This window comes from Ascaphus truei, chromosome 1 (assembly GCF_040206685.1).
Source record: "Ascaphus truei isolate aAscTru1 chromosome 1, aAscTru1.hap1, whole genome shotgun sequence".
In the NCBI taxonomy this organism is placed as follows: domain Eukaryota; kingdom Metazoa; phylum Chordata; class Amphibia; order Anura; family Ascaphidae; genus Ascaphus; species Ascaphus truei.
In genome coordinates this window covers 150168092-150192513 of record NC_134483.1, presented here as the reverse complement: position 1 = coordinate 150192513, position 24422 = coordinate 150168092, and the positions used below count along the sequence as shown (strand labels likewise).

The 24422-nt window shown below is 44.9% G+C and overlaps 1 protein-coding gene across 9 annotated transcripts in view; it reads right to left on the bottom strand.

Annotated features, from left to right (window-relative positions):
* The window catches only part of NFIB (nuclear factor I B), a 455016-nt gene that overhangs the window by 175804 nt on the left and 254790 nt on the right, over positions 1-24422 (bottom strand). For 6 of the 9 annotated variants that reach the window (XM_075595945.1, XM_075596019.1, XM_075595955.1 and 3 more), the window contains exon 3: positions 11790-11894. The exons of the other annotated variants lie outside the window; for them this stretch is intronic. In XM_075595945.1, the coding sequence (XP_075452060.1) occupies positions 11790-11894 (105 nt within the window). The remainder of the gene's footprint in view (positions 1-11789; positions 11895-24422) is intronic. 9 annotated transcript variants of the gene reach the window in all.

The window sequence follows — 24422 nt, the reverse complement described above, 5'->3', positions numbered from 1 at the left end:
CCAGCACACAGTGCTTCCACTGCAGCAAGGGATTCTGGGAAACGACATGCAAATGCGCACACAGTGCCACCTATTGCTTTAAAACCATATAACTTTGTCCCCTATAAGCTTATGCTTGCTGCATTTCCCAGCTTTTGAGCACAGCCAGGGTTAAGATGCAGAGTCAATAAACCCACCCACAGACAGCCGTTTCGACCTTAATGGGTCTCATCAGTGTGTGGTTGGTTATACTGGCTTTGCAAAATGAAACAGGGGATAGGTTTCACCACACTTAGATATATATATATTTATTTTTTGAGGGGGGTGAACTGCACTGTAATCTGCCACAGGTTTACACATGTTATTTATGATGACCATCTAAATAAATAACTATATACTGGAAATTAAGCTGGCAAAAAAACAGCGTTTCTTTTTTTTTTTTTCCTTAACAAATTGCTTGTGGGTTACAAACCAAAGTCTAACTAAAGCCCGGAAAAATTATTAGGGCTACCACCACTAATGTCTTTTGCCTCCCTCCTTTCTCCAACATATATTGTCCATTACTATTATTGTTAAATATTATTTCTACTGTTATTATTAATGTGTTGTCAATTTAATTACGTTGGTTGTCTTTTGTCCCCAACCCACCCCTTCTTCTTGGTTCTGTAGACACCCCCCGCCCTGATTATAACTGAAAAACAAATAAAAAACAGTTTGAAACCAAAAAAAAAGGAAATGAAGCTGGCAGACGCACCACGCAACAACTTTGAAATGAGACACCGTTTTAAAAATATATACAGTACTGTGTACAAAAGCGACAGTGTTTTATGCTAACTGTGTGTCATAAGGACTGATTTACTTGTCTATCAGAAAATGTGGTTGATGCAGAAGTTGCACAGCGCTCCTTCAGTAATATACTATGATCATAAGACAAGTCAAACATTGCAAAACTAAAGTGGATCCACAGCCCTACATCACGCTTGTATATGATTTATAATATATTTTTACATTTCTGGTACTTTTTGGTCCTAGGGTCATTTTTTTGCTTCTTTCTTGTTGTGAGTTGATTTCGTGTTTTTCAAGACATTTCAGAAGCTTATTTCTCAATGGCAAAAGATTATACTAGAGTACTATCACAGGACAGCGATCAGCATTATAAGCATCAGGGTCACTCAGACAGGGGTACGAGAGTTGTAATATTCACCCATGTTGTTATTTAGAATTTTAACAGCTATATAAAAGCTTTCCAATGCCAACATACTGTGTATCAATAACTGATGATACGTGAACAAAGAAAGTAGAAGTGGTGTTTGCTGTGATGTAGGATAGAAAGGGAAAATATAAAGCATCTCTGAAAAAAAAGAGTTTTCATTTCAAAATAGATCAATACTGGAGTACTTTTAGGTGAAACAATAGCTTAAGTATTACATAAAACGTTCTTGAATTGAATCAATAGGCGAGTGGTCAAAAAGTTTTTTTCTGCAGTAGTATGTATTATAAGTGGAAAAAGCCTAATCACGTTCAGCAGCAAAAAAATGGAAGTACAATGCACGTCATTTAGCACTGGAGTAAAACAGCAGTAGAATGTTTATACAAATTAGTTTGTGATTAGCAGAAGAGAAACCTTCCAAGCATGTCTATGTATTTTCACTTACACTATCATTTCATCTATAAAGAGCTCCCCAGTTGGTCTCTTAAAAGGTGTCACAATCTACTGTGCAACGAATGCACACTTCTTCAGGACCATTACTAGAACTTTGAACTACATCTTTTCTTTAATGTGGTTACTTTGCAAGGCGTGGTGATGGCTGATATATGGGGGCACCATTGGGTCATCCTCAGATGACTTGCATTTTCTCAGCTGGGGCAGTGTTCCTGTTGGGAGTGTGGCCTCACTGGGGACAGTGGCGGGAGGTCCAGATGGGTTGATGGAATTTTGTGCATTTATAATCAAGTTAAATCTCTGACCTTATTAAATGTAACATTTTACAAAGTTGACCCTGAAGCCTTAGCCAGACAACTGTATGGCTGCCCAAGATGCTCTGATAGCATCTGCTTTCTCTCTCTTCTTGTCATACTTCTCGTTGTTTATTTACATAAACAACATCCAAACCATGAATGTACAAACGTGAGCTCAAATATATCACTGATGCATCCATTTTAACTATTTTGCTGCCGGAAGTGTCTGCAATGTATTGCAATACAAAATGTGTTTCAGGCTCAACCATAAATGTTACAAAAAAAAGCTGCGTTCATATTTTTGTGTAATACTGTAGTCATTTGCCCCTTTGCTGTGGGAGAGGGTTGATACACCTTGCATTTCGCTGACCTGTTTATCAGCAAAGGAGTTATTAACACAAGTGAAAGACAATGAAAAGAATCAGAGCAAAGTGCCTAAATAGCCTCAGCAGCTCAGCTAAAAGGACGCCCGTGGCAAGCTGCCCATCATTCTGTGAGATCGCTCTTGTCACATAAACTAGGGCAGCCTGTCCAGCTAAGCGACCGACTGATGGCTAGTGAAGTCAATGGGGCTCCCGGCCAACCCCTGAGATGGCTGCCAGCCCCCTGGGGATTCCAAGGCCAGGTTGTTCGAATCTACAGTAATTCCCTTTGCCAGGATCCTGTGCTGTCAGAGCTATTTGTCCCCCAACCAGATCAGCCAGTCATTTGTGTTACTGCGAATGGTATGCAGACAGTAGGAGTCCCTCCGCCCACCGTGACGCACAATTAAGACATCGTTCGTCTGCTGCTTCCTATTGGACAGACAGGTAATCTCCCTGTAGAAATCATGAAGTGATACCGGAAACTTGACTGGTAAGTGTCTCGGCAACCAAGGGGGCCGGGCGGAGCTGAAATGAATGCACTTCGGCTCTATGGGGACCCCCTCCCATTCTGTAATAAAGGGGGTCAGGTGGGGGGGATTGCTACTTTAAATTCTTCCAGCTGCAAAACCAGGGCCAGCGTGGGACAAAGTAGATTTATTACTGCAAAAACAAACCTCAGACCTGTCTGAGACATGTGAATGTGCTCACAAGGGATCATTTTATTCGCTCTATGCAAAAACGAACAAACATTGCTTTCAATGGGGATCTAGAGTAAGTTTTTTTTGTTCCACCTCTGCCCCTAAATTTGCAGCAAAGAGACTTTGGTACATATCCCTCTTACTCTTTAAAGTCTCAGAAGCTAATCATGTTCTTGGCAATTACACCCTTTGTGGGGGAAGAGGGCCATGAAAACCAAATATAGTTTAACCCGGGGTGGCCAACTCCAGTCCTCAAGAGCCACCAACGGGTCAGGTTTCCAGGATAGCACAGGTGGTGCAGTCGAAGATCGAGGCACCGGTTAGACCTCCTGTGCTGAAGCAGGGATATCCTGAAAACCTGACCTGTTGGTAGCTCTTGAGGACTGGAGTCGGCCAGCCCGTGGGTTAACCCAATCACTGCAAAGACTTTCTGGCAGCGCAGGGGTGAAGTGCTTTTAACCAGTTGTTGGCGTGAGTCTGAGGCTCAATGTTCAACCCCAGCACAGTGGAATGCTTCTATTTTTCTAGTAGCTCATTTTACCAGCCTCGATATTGTTGATCTTAGCTCTGTAAAGCAACTAGCTTTATTACTGACAACTAGGTGTGGAAAGAGTGTCTCCCTACCATCTCTCGCTGAGCTCTCATGCCTCTTTTACATTGCGCTCTCTCACGTCTGACCTGATCTGACACGGGATGCTGTTCCAGCATGTCATATTTATTAACCTGCTACTCAGCGTTTCAGTCTTTATTGGTACAATTAACATAAGACAGCAACGTTTACTTCTGTGGGGCGGAAGGTGTACATGCAAAAGCAGTACGCACTAAACACTACAGCCCTTTCTGACTCCTGAGAAGGAGAAAGCAGCAATCCGCTCTACTCACCATTTAGCGGTTCAATTTACCGCTGCAAAGTTTTTTGGGGGGGCTGCAGTTTTCAGCAAACCCACTTTTTTTTTTTTTTTTTTAATCCTATCGTTGAATTATGGAGATATCAGCGGCTGAACATTTGCCGCACTGGGAGGATAAAATGGACGCCGCCATTCACAACAAAGGTTGCTATGGGAAGACACGCATCTAGTAAAATAATAAACAGTTGAAAATTCAGCAAAAAATGAAGATTTTGAAAAAGTGCTAAATTAGAAATAGAGCACAACATGAACATGAACTGCTGGGTTATGTTATTACCTTATTTTCTTGGGGGGTGGGAGGGAGCAGAATTGCTGCTTTAATGTTGGTGCTTTGCTACTTAACATATTTTTCCTTCTAAAATCTGCATTTGTAGTTGAGAACTGTGCAGTCCAATTCCATGAAACCACAATATATCCTTGTCAGGGTTAACTCACAAACATAAATCCACTTTTTACACATGCTGGTTATAGTCAGGGCAGCTGAACGCTTTCTAGGGGCCCCGCAATGTTGAGCGTGTGGAGGTGTCAGCTCCCCCCCCCCCCCCCCTGTTGGCGGCCCTGCGATTCCCCCCACCCCCTCTCTATCACATACTTCCCCTCTCTCTCCCTCTCTTTTGCCCTATCCCTGTCACTCTCACTCTGCCTCCACTCTTTCTAAGGCTGCGTCCATAGAAGGACAAGCAGCGCTGAGCCGTGCGGACGCTCCGCGCTGAGCCCCTGCATACTCAATGAGAATGCCTTGAGAGGGGGCTAACGCGAGCGTCCGCAGGCGTGCGGAGGCTTTGGAGTTTTCAGCCGAGCGCCAGGCTGTTTTTCAGCGCGCTGTCGGCTGAAAACATCCAATCGGCCTTAAGCAGCGTTAACGTCACGGCGCCGTGACGTCGGCGCCGTGACATTGACGTCAGTGCGTCGCGGGCGATTGGCCAAGCGACGTCACTGCCCCGCCTTCAACCACCTCCCCCCGGCTCCCTTCGCGCACGCTGGCTCGCCTGCAAGTCCGTGCAATCGCGCTGACTGAAGCAGGCGAGCCTCAGCGTTAGCGCGCATCCGCTCTCCCCACCCCTCTATGGCCCGGGCCTAAGGCTGAGTCCCCGCTGGCGCTGAGCGCGCTCATGCTTGGAGAGCACTCCAAGCATGAGCGCCGGGTGACCTGCATGTATGCGCGCGCGAGTGGGGGGGCATTGCAGGTAGTTGAGTGTGCGGGTATAGGTTTTTTGTTTACCTAAGCGCCGATCGCGGGTGAGCGTGTGTGGCCACGCATGAGCGCCGCGTGCACCGCGTGAGCGGGGACTTACATATATCTATATATGTAAGTTCCCGCCGCAAGCGCTGCCCGCTCAGCGCTAGCGGGGACTTAGCCTTATTCTGTCCCTTCTCTGTCTCCTCCCGGCCTCACTCACCCACCTCAACTCTCACTTTCTCCCCCTTTCCCTCTATCTGCCCCTATCTTTTACCTCCTTCACTCTTTCCCCTCTCTCTCACTCTCTCTTCACCCTCCTCACCCCCCCCCCCCCCTGTCTCCAACTGCCTCCTCTCCCTCTACCTGCTGTGCGGTGTCTGCACCGATGGGGGAGGCGGCCGATGGTGGAAGTTAGATACCGGATTCGGACCTCTGTGGCATGTACCCCTCCGCCACCGGGCCTGGGACACATATCCCTGCACCCCCCCCCCCCCCTCCCCCTTCTGTCGGCGGGCCTGTGTAACGTTTCTGAAGTGGCACACTGTGTTTAAAATGCATACATCAAGATTCAGTGTGTGGAAATACCACAATAAAATAAAAAAACACCTTAAGTTTTATTTGTATCCCATTTTTCAGGGGGCTTCTCTAAAAGATTATGAGCAGCACTTCACATACTTGTAATTTTGATCTGTATCTTGTATTATGCTTAACATTCCAATGAGTCTTAAATCATGTGCGAGACTACATTCAAGGAGAAAGGGTGCCATATTTCTTAGAAAATTCACAGTGGGTAATCGCTTAAAAATGATGACAGTTGTATGAACTCTTACATTATCTGTCAAGAAGCTGAAAACGTGGATCGTTTCTACCTTGCTCTTCTCCATTTGGTAATAATGTCAATTTGATAACCGAGAACACCAATGCATCTTGTATCCAGTCTGAGATGCCATAAGATTAGAACAGAACATTTTACTGATGGTAGTGGTAAAAGTAATTGGCTCGTAGATTTATTATAAGGTAGGACATCGCTTATCAGACCTACATGGAGAGTTTCTCATTCCCTTTATGTTGGCAACCAACAACAAATCTACACTTTAATCTACAAAAAATGCTTGTGTTGTTAATTAAGTAGGCCTACAGTTGTAATGCTAAGGAGCTTTCATATAACTGGAATGATTAAGCACTTTGCATGGACATGAGGTTGTATATGTGGTCACTTACAACTTTCAGACAGGAACTATGGGTTCACTTTCCATGTCTGATGCTCGCTTCTCCCCTTTATTGTACCATCGGTCTTCCATATGTTAATGTGTCTTTGTGCTACCTCAATGATCTGCAAACCAGGGAATAACTGTGATATTGCTTTAGCCGTACCTAGTGTTAGCCTGTAGTAGGCTTTCCCTGAGGGAGGCGCACGGCATGCTTAAGGTATACGTGGATTCAGCAATCTCTGCCTTAATAAAGGTCGACTTGTCATAATAGGTGATTTCCTCATAGACTGAGAACATTCACTTTCTTCCTCCTGGATCGCTCCCAGAGATACCATTGCAATGCAACCTACGCAATTAGTTTTCACAGGTGGCTGTTTCGCCTCCAGTTAAACTGCTTTCTTTCTTCTCTTGCAAGTCATAGCAGAGCAAATGTATATAAAACATTTCAGATATGAAATAAACACTTCTATAAAAGCAGCTGTGATGCAATGCATCATGTCAGCCTGACCTTAGCGCAGAGACCCTCTCCAGACACCAGAGGTAAAACATCTCTGGTCACATGACTGAGTAAAGCTATTGGGGGAGGGAGATAATATTAATAGGGAATGAAAGTAAGTAAACAGAGCTAAGAATGGGGCCATCTAAGAGCACTTATGCCGCTCAGGAGTAGCAGCCTTGTGGCTAATGCTCTGAAGTAAGAGAACCATTCAGAGCCAATGCCCTGTGATGGGATAAAATGAAAACCCAAGAAAGCAATGCAAACAAACATGAGAGTGTGATTTCAGAAACGGCTTTTTTTCCTAAATAAAATACAATGTAAATATGCGACTGTTAAAAAGAAACATCTGTTAAAACTGTTCCTAGGTCTAGGGGGGATCTCTAACTGTTCAAACAATAGGTGGTCCAGGCAAGATTTGCCAAGGTCTTAAGGCAAATGGGGATCCTGCCATATTGTTTAAACATCTGGTTGAATTACCCCCAAAAAAACAATGTTTAGCTGTAATATTAGTTATACAAGGGGAGGCAGAGTCCTGTGATAGTCTGTAAAAAAATACAATTAAATAAATGAAAGCTATGTTTTCCCCCGTTCCTACATTTGAAGGATGGGAAGATTGTATAAAAGTACAAAAAATAATCCCATTTAATGTTAGGGATCGTGTTTACTTCCAACTCACTACATGCTTTTCAGCTAGTGAAAGGCATACGGATTCCTGCTCATTATGTCCATCATTACCAATGTATTATAGAATACTCGGTAACAGATGACAGGACCGTTCCTCAAAGTGTGCCAGATGCAAAACTGGTGCAAAAAGCAGGACCAGATTTCTATGTAATTCTCCTCTTTTAGTTTGCACCAGTTCATTTCACTACATTTCCAGCCAGGGGGTTTTCATAAATGATCTTATCATATGCATCAATGTGCACTGACACCAACACTGACAATGTACTCCGGACAATACTGTGAATCAGATATCCCTGAAGTGCAACAGCCCCAAAACAGAAAGTTAACAATGATAAGACCCCTTCGCTGGCCCAACTGCCAAGAAAAGGGTTAGGCATGCAAAGGTATTGTTAAAATGTATATGAAAAAGTCCATCATGGATTCCATTTTAGTCTGAAATGTGCAGATAATCAAGTACTCCTACAGCACCAGGCACACCATATGGACTTCTCCTATAGTAAGATGACCTAGCACACACAGCGGGAACTCTATACATTCCAAAGCAAGAGGAACTCGATGAGGATGTGCCAGACATCTTTGCCAAGTAACAGGCAGAAAATTAGATTTATTTCGAACACTCTGCTGTCCTCGAGTTAACTCTGTAAGTCGAATCCAGCAACGGAGGAAAGACAGGAAGCAACCATAAAAAGAATGAATATCTCGACGGAGAACGACAGATGACAAACACAGAGCGTTTCCTTTGTCATCGCTAAACAAATGCAACAGTTACGGCGTGGCGCACAAAAAGTCTTGTGGTCGGGGGAGAGCCCTCAGACGTGGCAGACCCCGTGCCAGCTTTGTGCGACCTTGGGCAATTCATTTTACTTGTATTGAAATAACTAGATTTGTTTTATAATTTGGTAGCAGACTGGCAGGGAATATGTGCTGTTAGACCACAATGAGAAATGTCAGATGGCGGAAAGCTTTAATTCACTCATATCACAGCAGTACACATGCATGCATATTCTGCACCCATTTAGTGTAGCACAGCCTTAGCAGCCATTATTATTCCCGCTGGTGCGCTGTAGTGGGGACATGCAAAGCGCCAGCGGGAACAGCCACCGTTCTACATGGATTAGCTGCGTGTCAAAAAGGGGCGGGGCTAATGCACTATTGCACCCGCTGGCGTAATAACGCCCACTACATCTGTATGTGTAAGCCTTATTCCCATTCCACTCTACAGACATTGATTAACTCCGCATACCTCGCCAGGAAGGAATGCAGTATTTACACAGGTGGTGAATGACCTCTGCTCAGGTAATCAGAATTATTTTTCGCTCATTAGTATGGGGCTCCGTACGCAGCATTGAAAACTATGCGTTCAGTACAGCTGCCATGACCTCTAATATTTTCAGCTATGACATTTTTTTTCTTTGAGTACACAAATGTAGAACAAGCTAAAAACTAAACAGACATTGCTGCAAAGGGATTGTGAGCCATTCGTGGATTCACGTTCTCTGCTTGACCATGTTTATACTAGGTCGAGATTCTGTAATATCTACAATATCATGTGACGGTTCCGGGATTGATACTTACAGCGTACATCTTATTAAAAGGAGCTGTACCATGTGAAACAGAACTAAGGCCCAGATTCACTAAACGGTGCAAAGCCTTAGCACGCCTTAAGTCCTATTCAAATGGATGGGAATTAAAGGGTGCAAAAGCTTAGCAGCCATAAGTGAATCTGGGCCTAAGACCTTATTTTACAATAGGCAGCTCCTTATAATTGTACGTTACCTCTCAGGTCTGGAACTATTAGTTTACTAACAAATCTACTAAGTTATCCCCTCCAGGCAGAGCGTTAAAAGTCAGTTAACGTTTATGATCATCAGATGTTCATAACCCCTTTACTGCTGGGCAATATATTACAGGCCCCTCTTACAGCAAGGGGGTAAATTAAAGTGTCAATACGGAGTGTCTTTGCACAACTGGTCACTGAAGTCCCAGTATGGATCCCCTACAAATGATACCAAAGCACAAAGCGGGGACTAGAATGAAATGCCACTTTCCTGCAAAGAGTGACTTTTGAACTGTGCTCAGTTTTGTTTACAAACCCCAGAGAGATGCTGCAGTGCACTGTAAGGTCTCCAAGCCAGGGAAAGATAAACGCCAGGGCAGAGGTCACAGCCAAGGGCATTAGTGAAATGGCACTACGACACCAGACGCACTTGATGGGTGAATGAACTCCAACGTGTGAGCTTAATTACTGGGTTGTTTAAGTCTCTACTTCTTTGGGAAGAAGGCTGATCATTCCAGGCAACCCCTCGCTTCCTGCCAAATGGAAATGTTTTGTTTTAGGGTGCCAATCTGCACACATTAACGACAAGATAAAAACGCTCTGCTCCGAGCAGACTTTAGAAAGGCCTCCCCAGAACCAAATACTCCATTCAGAATTGCTCAATAGGGAAATTAAATTATATAATGTAAATCAAATGTAAAGTTGCAATAAGGGTTGGGAAAATAAGTTTGACAATGGCTTTGGTTTAAAAAAATAATAATCTGCTACAGTCACTGATAGAGAAGGATCCACACAGCACTGAACTGTAATAGGAAGAAGAGCTATTTAATATGGTGGTGAGCAGGCTAGCTAGTACTCGGCTAAACGTGCAGGACCTTCCATTCACTTGGATGGAAGGTGATGCATTGTTAACTGTGTGTTACTCCACTTCTCATTATATTGAAGAGGCCTAGCAGTCGGAGATCTCCAACTCTGGAAAACAGTGAAAGGAACGTTGTTATCCACACATGGTAAGAAGGGCCCAACTGCCTCAATGGGTGACATAACCAAATGATGTCTTAACTCCAGGGTGCCTAATGGTCTGATCATAAGAGTATTCACAGCTTTGTGTAACCCCCACAGCAACTAGGGCGTGATTTCACCTGTATTTGTAATCTGTATACAAAAAAAAAAAACTCTGCTTAGTTAACTAAATATAGGAGCGGCTGGAGATTTTATCAATGTTTTATTCCAGGCTTGTGCTGCAGCAAAATAGCCCACAAGATTTATCAATGAAAAATGTCTATAGGTTTATTTTTTTATTTTTTTCTACAGTAAAAAAAAATGACTATGGGGAAACGCTGAAGCAAATCTAAAGTGAAAGACTATGAGAACACCTTTCCTGAGCCTGTGATACATGTGCCTTGTCTCATGTAGTATTCTGTAATGGGCCGTTACATTTTCACAGGAACAGTAAGCATTATACAGGAAACAAAACTATATTCTGTGGAAAATGTGCCCCAGCACAGCCTGCAGTTATGCAGCAGGACCAGCGAGTTCTGGTGTATGTCAGCACAGTACAGTTCATTACATAAGTTGATAGGTATGAAGCAGGGTCCCTGTAGGCCTTTCGAAAATTGCACACAGGCGATTTAATACAAACCAGAAGCCAGTGACTGCTGGATGAACATCGGATTCGTTCCCATATGGGTAATTTAGCAGGACGTCCTCCCTCTCCCGCCCCCTCACTGCTCTCTGTTCGCAGATTTGCAATTATAGGGTGGGATTTGAGGAGAAGACACAAAGACGGAAAGGAGAGTGTATTTGGGTTATGGGAAGAGTCCCCTCTTTCCCCCCCCCCCTCCCCCTCCTCCCCTCTCCTCAGCATGCTGCCACCACTCCTACAGCATTCTCCAACCACTGCAGGGGAAAAGCATGGATGCAGAGCACAGCCTCCCCCATCTAGCATCTGCCTTACCCAATCTCGCCTGGGCTAGCTCCAATAACAACATCTGCTTGGCAGCTTTTCAAACCCTGGGATAGTTATCTAACTGGGGCTTTTGTGCTGCACTGTTTACTCTATGTGAAGAAATGCCTCCTTAGTTGAAAGAGTACTTTAGAAAAAGGCTGCGTGGAGCTATTAGCAAGTGAAGCACATGGCTAATAACCCCCACCTGCTCATCAAATTATTTATGACATCTGAGTCATTAGAGCTCGGGGAAGAAGAAAAAACACGACTGCGGGCTCGGCCTACACACGGATAAACATACATCGGGACAGACACTACCAGGCCGGACCATGAGGCCCAGCTACACAAGATACCATGTTCTGATGTTTTAATCAGTTTATTTTGTTTTTCAGGTCTACAAATTGTGAGCGGTGTGTAGGCCAGCGTCAGCAAACAGTAGGTAGTGTTAATCTTAACTCTGTTTGTCAATCCTTGTCGCTGCCAGAGGAGCCTGCAATTACTGCGTTGCAGGCCCCGCTGGCAGCAAGAAAGGGTTAGAGCCCTCATCTTTGGTATAGTGTTTTGGGTTTATTTTGTCTTACCTGAACCGGGTGGTCCCCTGGAGCTCAACATTGGTCCCTCGACGTCTGGGTAGTTCCAGTTCAGGAACGGCGAGCCCGCGGTGGACCAGCTCTCCACTGGGCAAGCTGAGGAAACAATATGGCCACCGGGGTCAGGGCTTGCTCCAGCAGTTAATAGAAAAACCGCAAAATCGGGAGATGCCGCTGTGGTTCCCTATTAGTAACCCCGGCGGCCATGTCGGTAGTCCGTCGCTATATTTGTAGGGTTTTTTTTGTGTGTCAAAATCGACTATAAAAAAAAATACAAATACCTCCGGAACCGGGGGGAGGGGGAAGGGGGTAGGCTGGACACCAGATGGATCACCTGGTCTAGGTAAGATTTAAAAGCAATAAGAAACCAAAATTGCTGCTTTAAGCTCTAATGGCACAATAACCCAATGGCATTATTTCAGTTTCCTAGCTGCCTAACTGGGGCAATTCTAGTACACAAAACATCTCCAAGATTTATTCAACAAACACAGTCTGGTGCTGTGTTTGCACCAGTTTAGCAGCCAAGACACGCTGATCATCCCATTGTGCACGCTGATCATCCTGATCATACCCACATGTGTATTTTTAGTATCAACAACCAACCCATCACTCAATGGGTTAAAGAGCAGACCCTTACTTAAAGTACGATTTTGATGTTGATACAGCTTTGTCCCATAATGCCTTGCATAGCACTGGGCAATGCGAGGCATTGCAGGGTGCGACTGGGATGCAGAGCGGTGATTGACAGCTCTGGTTCTGCCTGGTTCTTTGGCAGCTCGTCTTTTCAGCACCATTCATCATCCCTAATCTTCCACCCGTCCTGGATGAGTGGATGAGTGGATTTTTCTAGCCATGGTGCTGTATGTTAATGCAACAATAAAAAATAGAGAAATGTAGGAACTCAACCATTTTGCTGTTTTTGTCTTGGAAAGAGCATCCATAGTATTCTACGAAAACTAAATAATATAAGGGAATGGGCCCGACTGCTTTAGAAGTGTCGAACGTCCAACACAAACTAACTAGCTGATTACAACACTGTGTTTCATTCAATGATCCAGACAAGTATGCTATACACATGCTGCAGGCATACACCACAGACAGTTTTGTCATGTTGGATTTGGACAATGTGGGACAGAGAACAAGGCTTCAGACTGGCAGCTATAATAGGATAGTGCATCGTGATTCACCTCTTGGGCCCAGATCCACAAAAGGGTGCTAAGCTTTAGCATGCTTTCCCTCCCATTCCTATAAATGGGAGCTGAGGAATGCTAAAGCGTAGCAACCTTTTGTGGATCTGGGCCTTAGTTTGAGAATCAGATGTGCGTCCCACTAATTACGATTATTAGGTTTTTGCCTGATTAATTTTACAGGCTGGTTCATGATTTAGAACACTGTGCTGTAACAGGTACAGTATGGCCTCCTTTGTCATTTACTACAAGTATTCTGTGTTGGAAGACACAATGTTCCTTCAATAGAAGGAAATGCGCTTCTTAAAGAGGCAGACCAAGCTGGCGATAACATGGTTGAAGCAGGGGGTCTCCAGAGCTGAACCCACGTGACACGGGAGCTTTAAACTTTGCAGGTTTGTATCTCAGAAAGAAGGGGGTCCCCGGTGCTGAAATTAATGGGGGCTCAGCACCGGTGACCCCCTGATTCAAACATATGGTAGAAACCAGTAATAAAAAAAAATCATGAATTGCTCCTTTAAACTTGGAGTGATGCTTAGTTGGCCCTGCCTTTCATTTCCCTACATACACTGCAACGCGCTCCAGGCCACTCCAGCAGTGAGAGGGTTAAGAGGTGATAAATGTAGAAGGGAGGTCAAGGAGGATGAAACCAGAGATGCGGTATGCAAAAATAGCCAAGCCACAGCTCAACAAACCTCTCTCTTTCAGTCTCAACTTGCAGAAGATCGTCGGGCTAACCTCTCCACTTCTACAGTCATGTACCTGTGGCTTGGCACTTATGTAAAGCCTTTGCTGGCAGAGGGGCCCTCAATGCACTGCACATCCCTCTTGCAGCAATTTGTCTGCGTAGATTCGGCTTAGTTGAAGTACTCAGTACCATTAAGCAATAAATATATAATGCAGCATTGCCACGTTCAGATAGATAACTGCCGATGAAAGAAAGAACACAAACAAGTCCTGAAGACTATTGGTCCAGCAGTTAACGGAATTCTGAGTAGATATCGATAACTCTCTGTGTAGGTATCGATAACGCTCTGTGTAGGTATCGATAACGCTCTGTGTACGCATCGATAACGCTCTGTGTAGGCATCGATAACACTCTGTGTAGGTATCTATAACGCTCTGTGTACGCATCGATAACACTCTGTGTAGGTATCAATAACGCTCTGTGTAGGTATCGATAACGCTCTGTGTAGGCATCGATAACGCTCTGTGTACGCATCGATAATGCTCTGTGTAAGCATTGATAACACTCTGTATAGGCATCGATAACACTCTGTGTAGGCATCGATAACTCTCTGTGTAGGTATCAATAACGCTCTGTGTAGGTATCGATAACGCTCTGTGTAGGTATCGATAACTCTGTGTAGGCATCGATAACGCTCTGTGTAGTCATCGATAACTCTCTGTGTAGGTATCAATAACGCTCTGTGTAGGTATCGATAACGCTCTGTGTAGGTATCGATAACTCTGTGTAGGCATCGATAACTCTCTGTGTAGTCATCGATAACTCTCTGTGTAGGCATCGATAACTCTCTGTGTAGGCATCGATAACTCTCTGTGTAGGCATCGATAACTCTCTGTGTAGACATCGATAACTCTCTGTGTAGACATCGATAACTCTCTGTGTAGTCATCGATAACTCTCTGTGTAGGTATCGATAACGCTCTGTGTAGGTATCGATAACGCTCTGTGTAGGTATCGATAACGCTCTGTGTAGGTATCGATAACGCTCTGTGTAGGTATCGATAACTCTGTGTAGGTATCGATAACTCTCTGTGTAGTCATCGATAACTCTGTGTAGGCATCGATAACTCTCTGTGTAGGCATCGATAACTCTCTGTGTAGGCATCGATAACTCTCTGTTCAGACATCGATAACTCTCTGTGCAGACATCGATAACTCTCTGTGTAGACATCGATAACTCTCTGTGTAGACATCGATAACTCTCTGTGTAGACATCGATAACTCTCTGTGTAGACATCGATAACTCTCTGTGTAGGTATCGATAATGCTCTGCGTAGGAATCGATAACTCTGCGTATGATTCGATAACCCTCGGTGTAGTTATCAATAACTCTCTGTGTAGGTTTCAATAACTTTTATTAGACCATCAATGAACCCGATTTATAATATATGAGGTTTGACCAATAAGACCTATTATAAGGTTAATGTTCTGGAGTCGCTATGTACTTGTAGAGACTGTACTAAACTCTGAAAACATAATACATTAAAGAATGTGAATAAGTATCTCTATATACATTGCTCGACCCCAAAAGCTAATTCTCCTGCATATAAAAATTATAAATCAAAATAACCCCAAAACACAAACCCTTGGAAAGTCTGTCATATCGAACTGGTGTGGTATCCAACTTCACTGCCTTCTAAGCCAGGGGTACACAAACTTTTCAGTCTGTGCCCTCCTGCCTGCTCTTGTCCCCCTCCTTACTTTGTCTTCCACGACAAATGATGCGTTGCCATGGCAACGCGTCGCTGAAGACAAGGTAAGGGAAGTTGCAGAGGGCTCACGCAATCCCCCGGCATTTAATTTAAATGCCTTGGGGAAAGAGCGCGTGGCCTCGGCAACCGCCTTGCCCCCCTGGAAATCTTGCGCCCCCCAGTTTACGCACCCCTGCTCTAAGCTATATTAATAACAAGAAGAGAATCCATCTCCACAGTAATGGTGCTTGAATTAAGTTAGCGAGCATTAGGGTGGTAAGTCGGTTTAAGCGGTCGCAATTATCAGCAAGACAATATCATGTTACGTCCAAGAGACTCTTCTTATTGTAGGTACAGCTCAACCCCGTTATTATGCAATCCGTTACAGCGCGAATCAGCGTATAACGTGATAACGCAAGCGTGGCTCCCAATTTTCACACGTAATTTGGATTTTTTCTTCTGAACACGTGATATACATATATAGAGTATATACAGTACCATGCAGATCTTCCTAACATGCGGCCTCTCGCACTGATTTTCCTCTCTCCCTGTCAGCCAGAAACTGACGGCAGAAGCAGGGAGAGGAGAGAGCTGTCAGGTGCTGCTGCTGCTGCTGCTGCTGCTGCTGCTGCTGCTGCTGCTGCTGCTGCTGCTGCTGCTGCCAGGTCACTCCTGCGTGGGGGTGCCGCTGCGCAGCCGGGCCTGAGACAGCTGGGAGAGTTAACCCAGCTCTCCCCCTCCGGAGGCCACGGTACCCCTGAGGGGTGCAATTCTCGTGCGCAAAGAAAAATCCTAATGCCATCCGCTTATAACGAGATGTGACCCCCAAGCACAGCCTTATAATGGGGCTGGGCTGTATGTAGAATTGCTCTTATTCCCCGTGTACTATTTTACCTTGAGGAAAGTTTTCATCATGAACTATTACTTTTGATCTACTATTCTTCAAGTAACACAAAGAAATAAAAAGTGTTATCCCAAAGATAGTATTATTTGCTTATTTGGTAGCTAGCATGTGAGGAATCTCAATGCATGTCTGCATTCCTGATTATAATACCAGCAGCCACGCTATAGCAGAAAACCTGCAGAGTTGTCCTGACCATTTGAACTATAAAAAAAATTCCCTGCTTCGCTTCATATTCGGCCGCTGCGTATGAAATCTGATTATGGATGCTGATGGATTAACATTCCACCTCTCCACTGGATGACAGTACCTCTCTTTTAATCATAAACATATAGTCCTCTGAAAAGTGAGGTTAAATTGTGCATTGGCTTGTTAATCTTCAACGCCGTTGATGGTATTTACACAGCAGTAGCGTGTTTTGTTTTTTTTACGGCAGTGGCAAATGACTTAACCAATTCATTCTGCAAAGCTGTGGACTGAAGCACAAGCTCAGTAATAAGGCAAATTACTTCAGCGATACGATGAATTGTCAGACTTGGTTTGGTGTAAAGGAGAATAACTGAAAGTACTATGTACTAATAGTGTGAAACGCCATGAAAACCATGTTTGTTTCTCATGTGGTAGACAATTTGGCTTTCTCAGTTCTTCCCCCCCATGCCTCGCTCCATAACGCCATCTTTAATACTGTAGTTTTTAACTGGTTTGTTTCACTGTCAAGGACCATTTGCCTGAATTCTGATATGAACTAGAACAGCAAACACACGCCTGGGCAAACATTAAAAGGTTTCTCCATTACAGCAGAGATATCCTGTGTACGTCCCACTGAGGTTTTTTCAGGACAGGCTCAGGGCGTCAAACAATGTGTAGGTTTGTTTTAAGTCATTTATTTTCCGCCGGCACAAAAAAGAAATAAATTTAAATGTGGTTAAAAAAAAAAAAAAAGAAGAAACCATCTTGTAAACAAATGGTGCACTGTTAGGAAGAGAACATTGTGTTTCCCATAGATAATCTTACCTGAGGTCATAGACATAACTCAGTATAGACAGAGAGATTGCAAACAGAGGGCCGCATAGATCTGCTTTATGCTTACTTGGCACTGAAATCGCATTACATAGCCCAGCCTACATTTTTTTATTTTTTTTTTTATTTTTTAAAGGATTCTTTTATGCTCTCACTTTTCTTTGAAATCTGCTCGTTTCAAATGGGACTGTTCAAACAGGTGCACATTATTTGGAAGGCAGACTTGTGTAAAGGCGGAGATGAGTCATGTTCTGTTCCGTAGAAAAACTTTGCAAAGAGAACATTATAGGTCGCTCTCCTGGGGTTGAAAGTTAGGAAATGCTCAATTATAGACTGAGCCATTTTCTCCTTTCTTTTTTTCATCTCAAATCACATCCCCAGTTCAGTTTCATGACCTCACCTACAATTAGGGGATGTAGTTTGTGTGGTAATGAGAAAGTAATGGGAGAGGTACAGTAAGTTTTGAGCCTCACTGAACCAAACATTCCATCGTGTGAGTGTTACCCATTACATTTTAAGAGAGGGTTACAAACGCATCTGTTTTGTTTTAAAACTCTCACTGCCAGTGATTTAGGCCCTCCAAGTGGTTGGATTCAGACTTTAGTTTTACGCCACTCATTGTCCAGAATTTTAAATGCACCTCCCTCCCCCATCAATAATCTCTCTTTACTATTAGGGTTTAAAAGAAGGGAAAGACAGATTTGGCAATTAGTATTCTTTATACTGTATATATGGATGCAGCATAGAACAGTAGACTTCAACCTTTTTGAAATGAAACTTCTTTGCTGGCGCCTACAGTGTTTTCATGGGAAAAATGTCTTGCCTTGTAACACAACACCTTAACGAAAGTGACGTCACGCTACTAATGGGTGTGCGCCCGTTGTTGCGCAGCTGTCGAGTGTGCGCATGCACATAAAATCAGCATTCCAGCCCGCACGGAGGTTAGACTAAACGCATGTGCAGAAGAAGAGGTTGTGGCCACGGCACGCATGCGCAGAAGCCAATAGTCACACATGTGCAGAAGAGGAGGTTGTAAACCCTACCGCGCATACGCAGAAGCCCATGTCCGCATGCGCACTAATGACGCAGCCTGCACCATGCGCATGACCATCTGGCGCCGTGCATATGCGCAGAACACCAGACGTCGGGTGCAGCTTCCCTGATCAGCTGCCTAGACCCCTTCCTATGCCTGCCTCACACAAAATTCTCTGTTGCACAGGTAGGCCCCCTCCCTTCTCAATAAGGTCACTGGCACAATCCTTCCCAATGCTATATAGTCACACACACAGTGTCATACACACACTGTCACACACACAGCCACACACACGCACATACAGTCACACACGGAGTCACACGCACGCAGTGTCGCACGCACATAGTGTCGCATGCACACAGTCACACACACCCAGAGACACACACAGAGACAAACACACAAACACAAGGAATTCACAGTTAGTATAAATATAGAAGTGCAAATAGCTAAAACAGAGGTGTCTAAGTCAAACTTCTTTGCGTTTTGTCACTGACATTGTGTTTTGATTTTGAATTAAAAACATCACCATCACAAATACAATATCTGTGACAAAACAGTGACAAAAGACAAAGAAGTTTCAATTAAAATGCGCGTGATCGCCACACACACACCCTTTTTTTGTTTACATAACCCTATAATTAAATTGTGAAATTCTAAGGAACTCCAACCCTCTTTAATAGTGCGTCTAAGATCAGATGCATTGTAAGGAACCCCAACCATTTCTAATAGCGTGTCTGAGATCAGATGCATTGTAAGGAGCCCCAACCCTCTCTAATAGAGACCAAATATACGAAGGACATCAGTTCAGACCAGAGAGATGCTGATCCCAACAGTATTCCCCTCTGTGTCGTTTTTAGACCTGGGTCGCTTTGGCCGCCCTTCCAAGGAAGGTGAAGATTAGAAGAGGAAAGGGGAATACATATAAGGGACAAACAAATCTGGGCATATAAGGGTCACAACAAGAAAAGACGACCACGGGAGATAGATACTGGTTGACCTGATAAGCCTCAAGGCATTAATTTGTCCAAGATACAACTTGTCATTCTTAACCAAGAGGACTATGTGACGGAGAGTATGTGACTACTATTGGATCGGTCAGGTCACAAGATCCTTACAAGTGACCCATCCATGGAGTTCAGGAAAGACCGGATTAAAATACTTCAGGAGGATTTAGATACCAAAGTGACCACCAAACAGGAGTATGAATTTAATTTGGTAAAAACTCCCCAACTGGCCACATTCTATCATCTTCCCAAAATACATCAGAATCGATTGCCTCTCCCAGGCAGACCTATTGTCTCTGGGATTGTCAATTTTAGAGAAAAGGCCAGTACAGCACCGACAAAGTTTATTGCAGCAAATGCCGCCGGTTCACCGGGATTTACTCCGGCTGGTGCTGAGGAAAGTCAGCACATCAGCCGCATCCAGCCGCGTCCCCTCCGTTCCCCCCCCCCTCCAATCCGCGCGCAATTTAAACATCTTCCCGACCCTCTAGCTGCGCCTGCTGTGCCCCTCTGATTCCCCGCTCCCCCGCTTACCTCACTTCAAACCTTCAGGGGAGTCGGGGAAGCCGGGGAAGCCTGGGAAGCCGGGGAAGCCGGGCGCTCGCTTGACTGTGACGTCACCGACGTCACGCGAACGAGCCGCTTCCCAACGCTTCTCCACGCTGCCGCCAAGCATCCTGCCGAGCGGCATTTGCTCGAATAAACTTTGTCGCTACTGTATGTACATTGATTAGGTTTTACGCCCCTTTGTGACAGCACTCCTTTCTACATCTGCGACACCAAAGATGTCCTTAATAGACTTGAAGGGATCACCATCGACCAAAATAGTCTGATGGTTGGCCTTAATGTAGAGGGACTCTATACCAGCACATCCCACGAAATAGGCATGAAAGCAATAGCACACTTCTAGAATTCAAGAGAATACCAATTTCAACCACACAGTACATTTACACTTCAACTTCTTGATTTTGTCCTGACAAGGAATTATTTCCTATTCAATCGGTTTCTTTACCACCAGACCCAGGGCACGGCAACTATTTATGCCCCTACGTACACAAATCTCTACCAGGGTTGGTGGGAAGATACAGTTGTCTTAAACGAGATAAATTACAAATATATAGAGTGTATCAGATGTAGGGCAGGTACATCGATGACATTCTGATCTTGAGGAAGGGCACATGAGAACTCTTACTAGAGTTTATTCGTTCCCTCAATGAGAACACACACAACCACAGACTGGCACACAAAATCAGTAATGAAAGGCTACACTTCCTTGATTTAACAATTACAAGGAATGAGATGGGATATCTAGAGACTACCATCTATAGAAATTACACTGCCACCAACAGCCTCCTCAGGGTGGATATTTATCATCCTGGCCATATGGTAAGAAATATTTTCTGCGCATGAGGAGAAACTTCCCCTCTATGGCATGAGAGGAAGAATCCCAAGGACAGACAGAAAGTTATTTGATTTATTGGCTCGTATCATAACCAATGGTCTAATCTCACAAACATTTTAAAGAACCACTGGCATGTGTTGCTACAAGACCCAGATTTACAACAGGTGTTAAAACCACAGCCTACCATGGTATGTAGAAGAGCTTCCAACCTTAGAGCTAGGCTGGTTCACAGTCATTTTGCTGAACCACCAACGATTTCATGGCTTGTAAATAAAACTACTGGTTCTTACCCTTGTGGGAGATGCAAGGCCTGCACCTCTATGATCACAAAGATTTTACAGACTCCAAAAAAAAAAACCACAATGTGACATGCAGTGTTTCATTAACTGCTAAACCACAGGAGTCATTTACTTGATCTCATGTACATGCGGGAAGCAGTATGTTGGCAAAACCCACTGACAACTAAAGACCAGGATCTTGGAACATGTAAGTTCGACCAGGAATGGCCTTGACACCCCAATTGCGAGGCACTTACTAGGTATGCATAATAGAAATACCAGCGTCGTAAAGGTTAGTGGAATAGAACATGTCTCACTATCTCCACGCAAAGGGGATTGGGATAAGAGATTGGTAAATCCACCTACATTCTCTTTGGATCAATTACACTCCCTGACCCCACATGGACTGAATGAGAGCTTTATCTTTTCCCTATTCATCTAGATAGGCTCCACTGATGGGATGACTGTCTAAATACGATTTACCCACAGTCCCTCTGGTGATTTCTGCTCAGTCAATCTGGGTTATACCACATATATATATATATATTCACTACTTACTCTCTCTAGGTTTTTAGTTTGTTCTTATTTGGACCTTGTGTCCCATGATTTTTAATTTTTGTATATTCACATGAATGTGCTCTCAGCTGGTGTACTGTGCTCCTGAACTGACTATCTGTGCATGTCAGGGATCACGACTACCAGCACTCTACCAGCACTCGAGGGGTTATTTCTGGCAAGCATAAGCGCGTCCTGGCCACGCCCCCTCCTCGTTCCGGTGACAAAGCATGTCTTACCACGTGAAATGTGAGCATCGGCTCAGACGCGCTGACGTCACTAATCAGAGCTGAGTCAGCGAAGGAGGCAGCACACGCCAGTGCCTCTTCCTGGCCTGCCTGTGTCCCTGCTAGCTACTTTGTCGGATGCTCAGACGACCCCCTGAGGTACACAGGTTTACACAGGTCGCTCACAGCATGGGGTCCTCCTTCCCCCTTAGTGGAAAAATGGAGAAACTGTGACGCACCACCAATAGAAATGAAAGAGGGAGGGTGACTTCCAAAAATAAAAAATATTTATTAAATCATGATATCCAGGACATACTTGAAAACGAGAGGTAACTCTCAATATATTACTTCCTGGTAAAACATTTTATAAATAAATAAATGAGGGTGAACCGCTCACTGGGCGTCACGGGCACGCCACCCCCGGCACGCCCTCACCACGCCCATTGCGCAACCCTGCAGGACACAGATCGTGGCAAGTAAAGGCTATGTATGCGGTCTTAGAGAGGAGGGAGGGAGAGAGAGGAGGGAGAGAGAGAGAGTTGGAGAGTAAGGGGGAAGAGTGAGAGGGTTAGGGGGAGAGTGAGAGTAGGGGGAGTAGGGGGATTAGGGGGAGAGTGAGAGTAAGGGTGGAGGCGGAAGAGAGGATTATGGTTGAAGGGAGGATTATGAGAGAGTTAGAGCAGAGGGAGGAGAGTGAGTTTTTAGAGAGGAGAGTGAGAGAGTTAAAGAAGAGGGGAGAGGGGAGGGTTAGAGAGATTGGGAGAGAGGCCTCGTCCAGGGTGGGAGGGCGCTCGCTGGCGTTCAAACGTCGTGATCTCAGGCGCTGGGCGATTCCTGGCAGCTAGTTGCGCGCTGGGGGGCGTGTCAGGGGGCGCAGCTATGATGTCACAGAGCTGGTATGCCCTCATTGGGCGAACCGCTCACGTGTCGTGCCAGCGAGCAGCCAAATCAAATTGATTTGTCTCGCCAAGCAGCTGAGCGCCTAGCTCACTCATGAGACCATGCGGTATCACTGCTTTCGCTCTAGGTACTGACTATCTTATCCATCCTTTTTAATTACCACATACCTCAGGGTCATTCCTAAGGTCAGTTTTCTGTTCTGACTACTATGACTCCCAGGTTGTTGTGCACTGAATGACTCTTCTCTCATCCCCCTGTTGGTATCCCTTTTTGCTCTCCATTTTCCCTTAGGCCGCGTCCATGGTGGTGACACGCACGCTTTTAGTTGCAGCGATTTGTGGCTTGGGTAGACGCGACGGGGGCGCACGGGAGGCGTGGCCGTGACATAACGGAGTTGGTTCGCCCTCTTTGGGTGAACCGCTCACGTGACCCAGCCGTCGCGTGGCAGAATTAAATGTATGTCTTCTCGGGGATCGCGTGCACCGACGCTTATCATTGCGGTCGCGCGCTCTAAGAACAGCCTCATAGAGGCACTGCATTTTGATCATGTGCGCCGTCGCGATAACTATGGACGCAGCGTTAGATGTACCCACTTAGTCATACCAGAATATCTACTTTATATGCTGAGCGGTGGGCTCCCTTACGTTTAGTTTAGAGATCAGATGCATTGTAAGGAACCCCAACCATCTCTAATAGTGGGTCTGAGATCAGATGCATTGTAAGGAACCCCAACCCTCTCTAACAGCGTGTCTGAGATCATCTTATGCCTGCCGTATTAGGCCTCGGGCATGCTGAGGCACGCTGGTACTAACCAGTGAGCCCCAACAGCCACAATGAGAGCGGCTTTAGTAAATTTTAAATTCAAGCACTTGCCGGAGCGCAGGGCCGGTCACGTGAGCGGTTCGCCCAATGAGGGCGAACCAGCTCCGTGACGTCACTGGCCCGCCCGCCGACACGCCCCCGACACGCCCCCGGACGGCGCGCTGTCTAAGACCAGGGAAAGCACCCGCTTTCCCTCAGCCTCAGTGCGCCTCCGCCAGCAAGCAATAACCCTGGACGAGGCCTTACACAGGGAGACAAGGAAGCAGAGGTACAGTAACAAAAAAGTCATTATGTAAGCAATCGAGAAGAGACTGCAAGATGAACCAAGCAAAATAAGGGCTGTGAAATAACACTGTGTTGTTTACAATATAAAAGGCAGCAGCAAAAAGTGATTTAAAACGGAGATGTCCATATTTTTGGCCACAGTGTCAAACTTTTACAAATTTCAAGTAGCAAGGAACAAGCATGCCATAGTAACTATGCCATCGTTTGTAGGCAGACAAACACACAAAACTGTGGACGCTGCCCTATTCAAATAATGAGATAGATTTATGTGGTGCAAGTGAATTTACATAGTTTCTGTCACTCGGGATGGAAAAGGAAGGAAGAATTTAATCTGCACAATTTCACAGACCTGTGGCTCTGCACTGCCATGTGCGCCGATTTCTCTGGGTCAGATTTCAATGGAAAAAAATGTATGACTCTATTGCTTTTAATGTTGACCCTAAATACGTTAACTGCATATAGTCTGCATGCTGATTTCCATAATATTCCAGTCACAAGCTCCTTTCTCTTAAATGTCACTCACCAATAATGCAAAGCGGTTATCTGAGCACCTTCTGTACCTCCTTAACCCG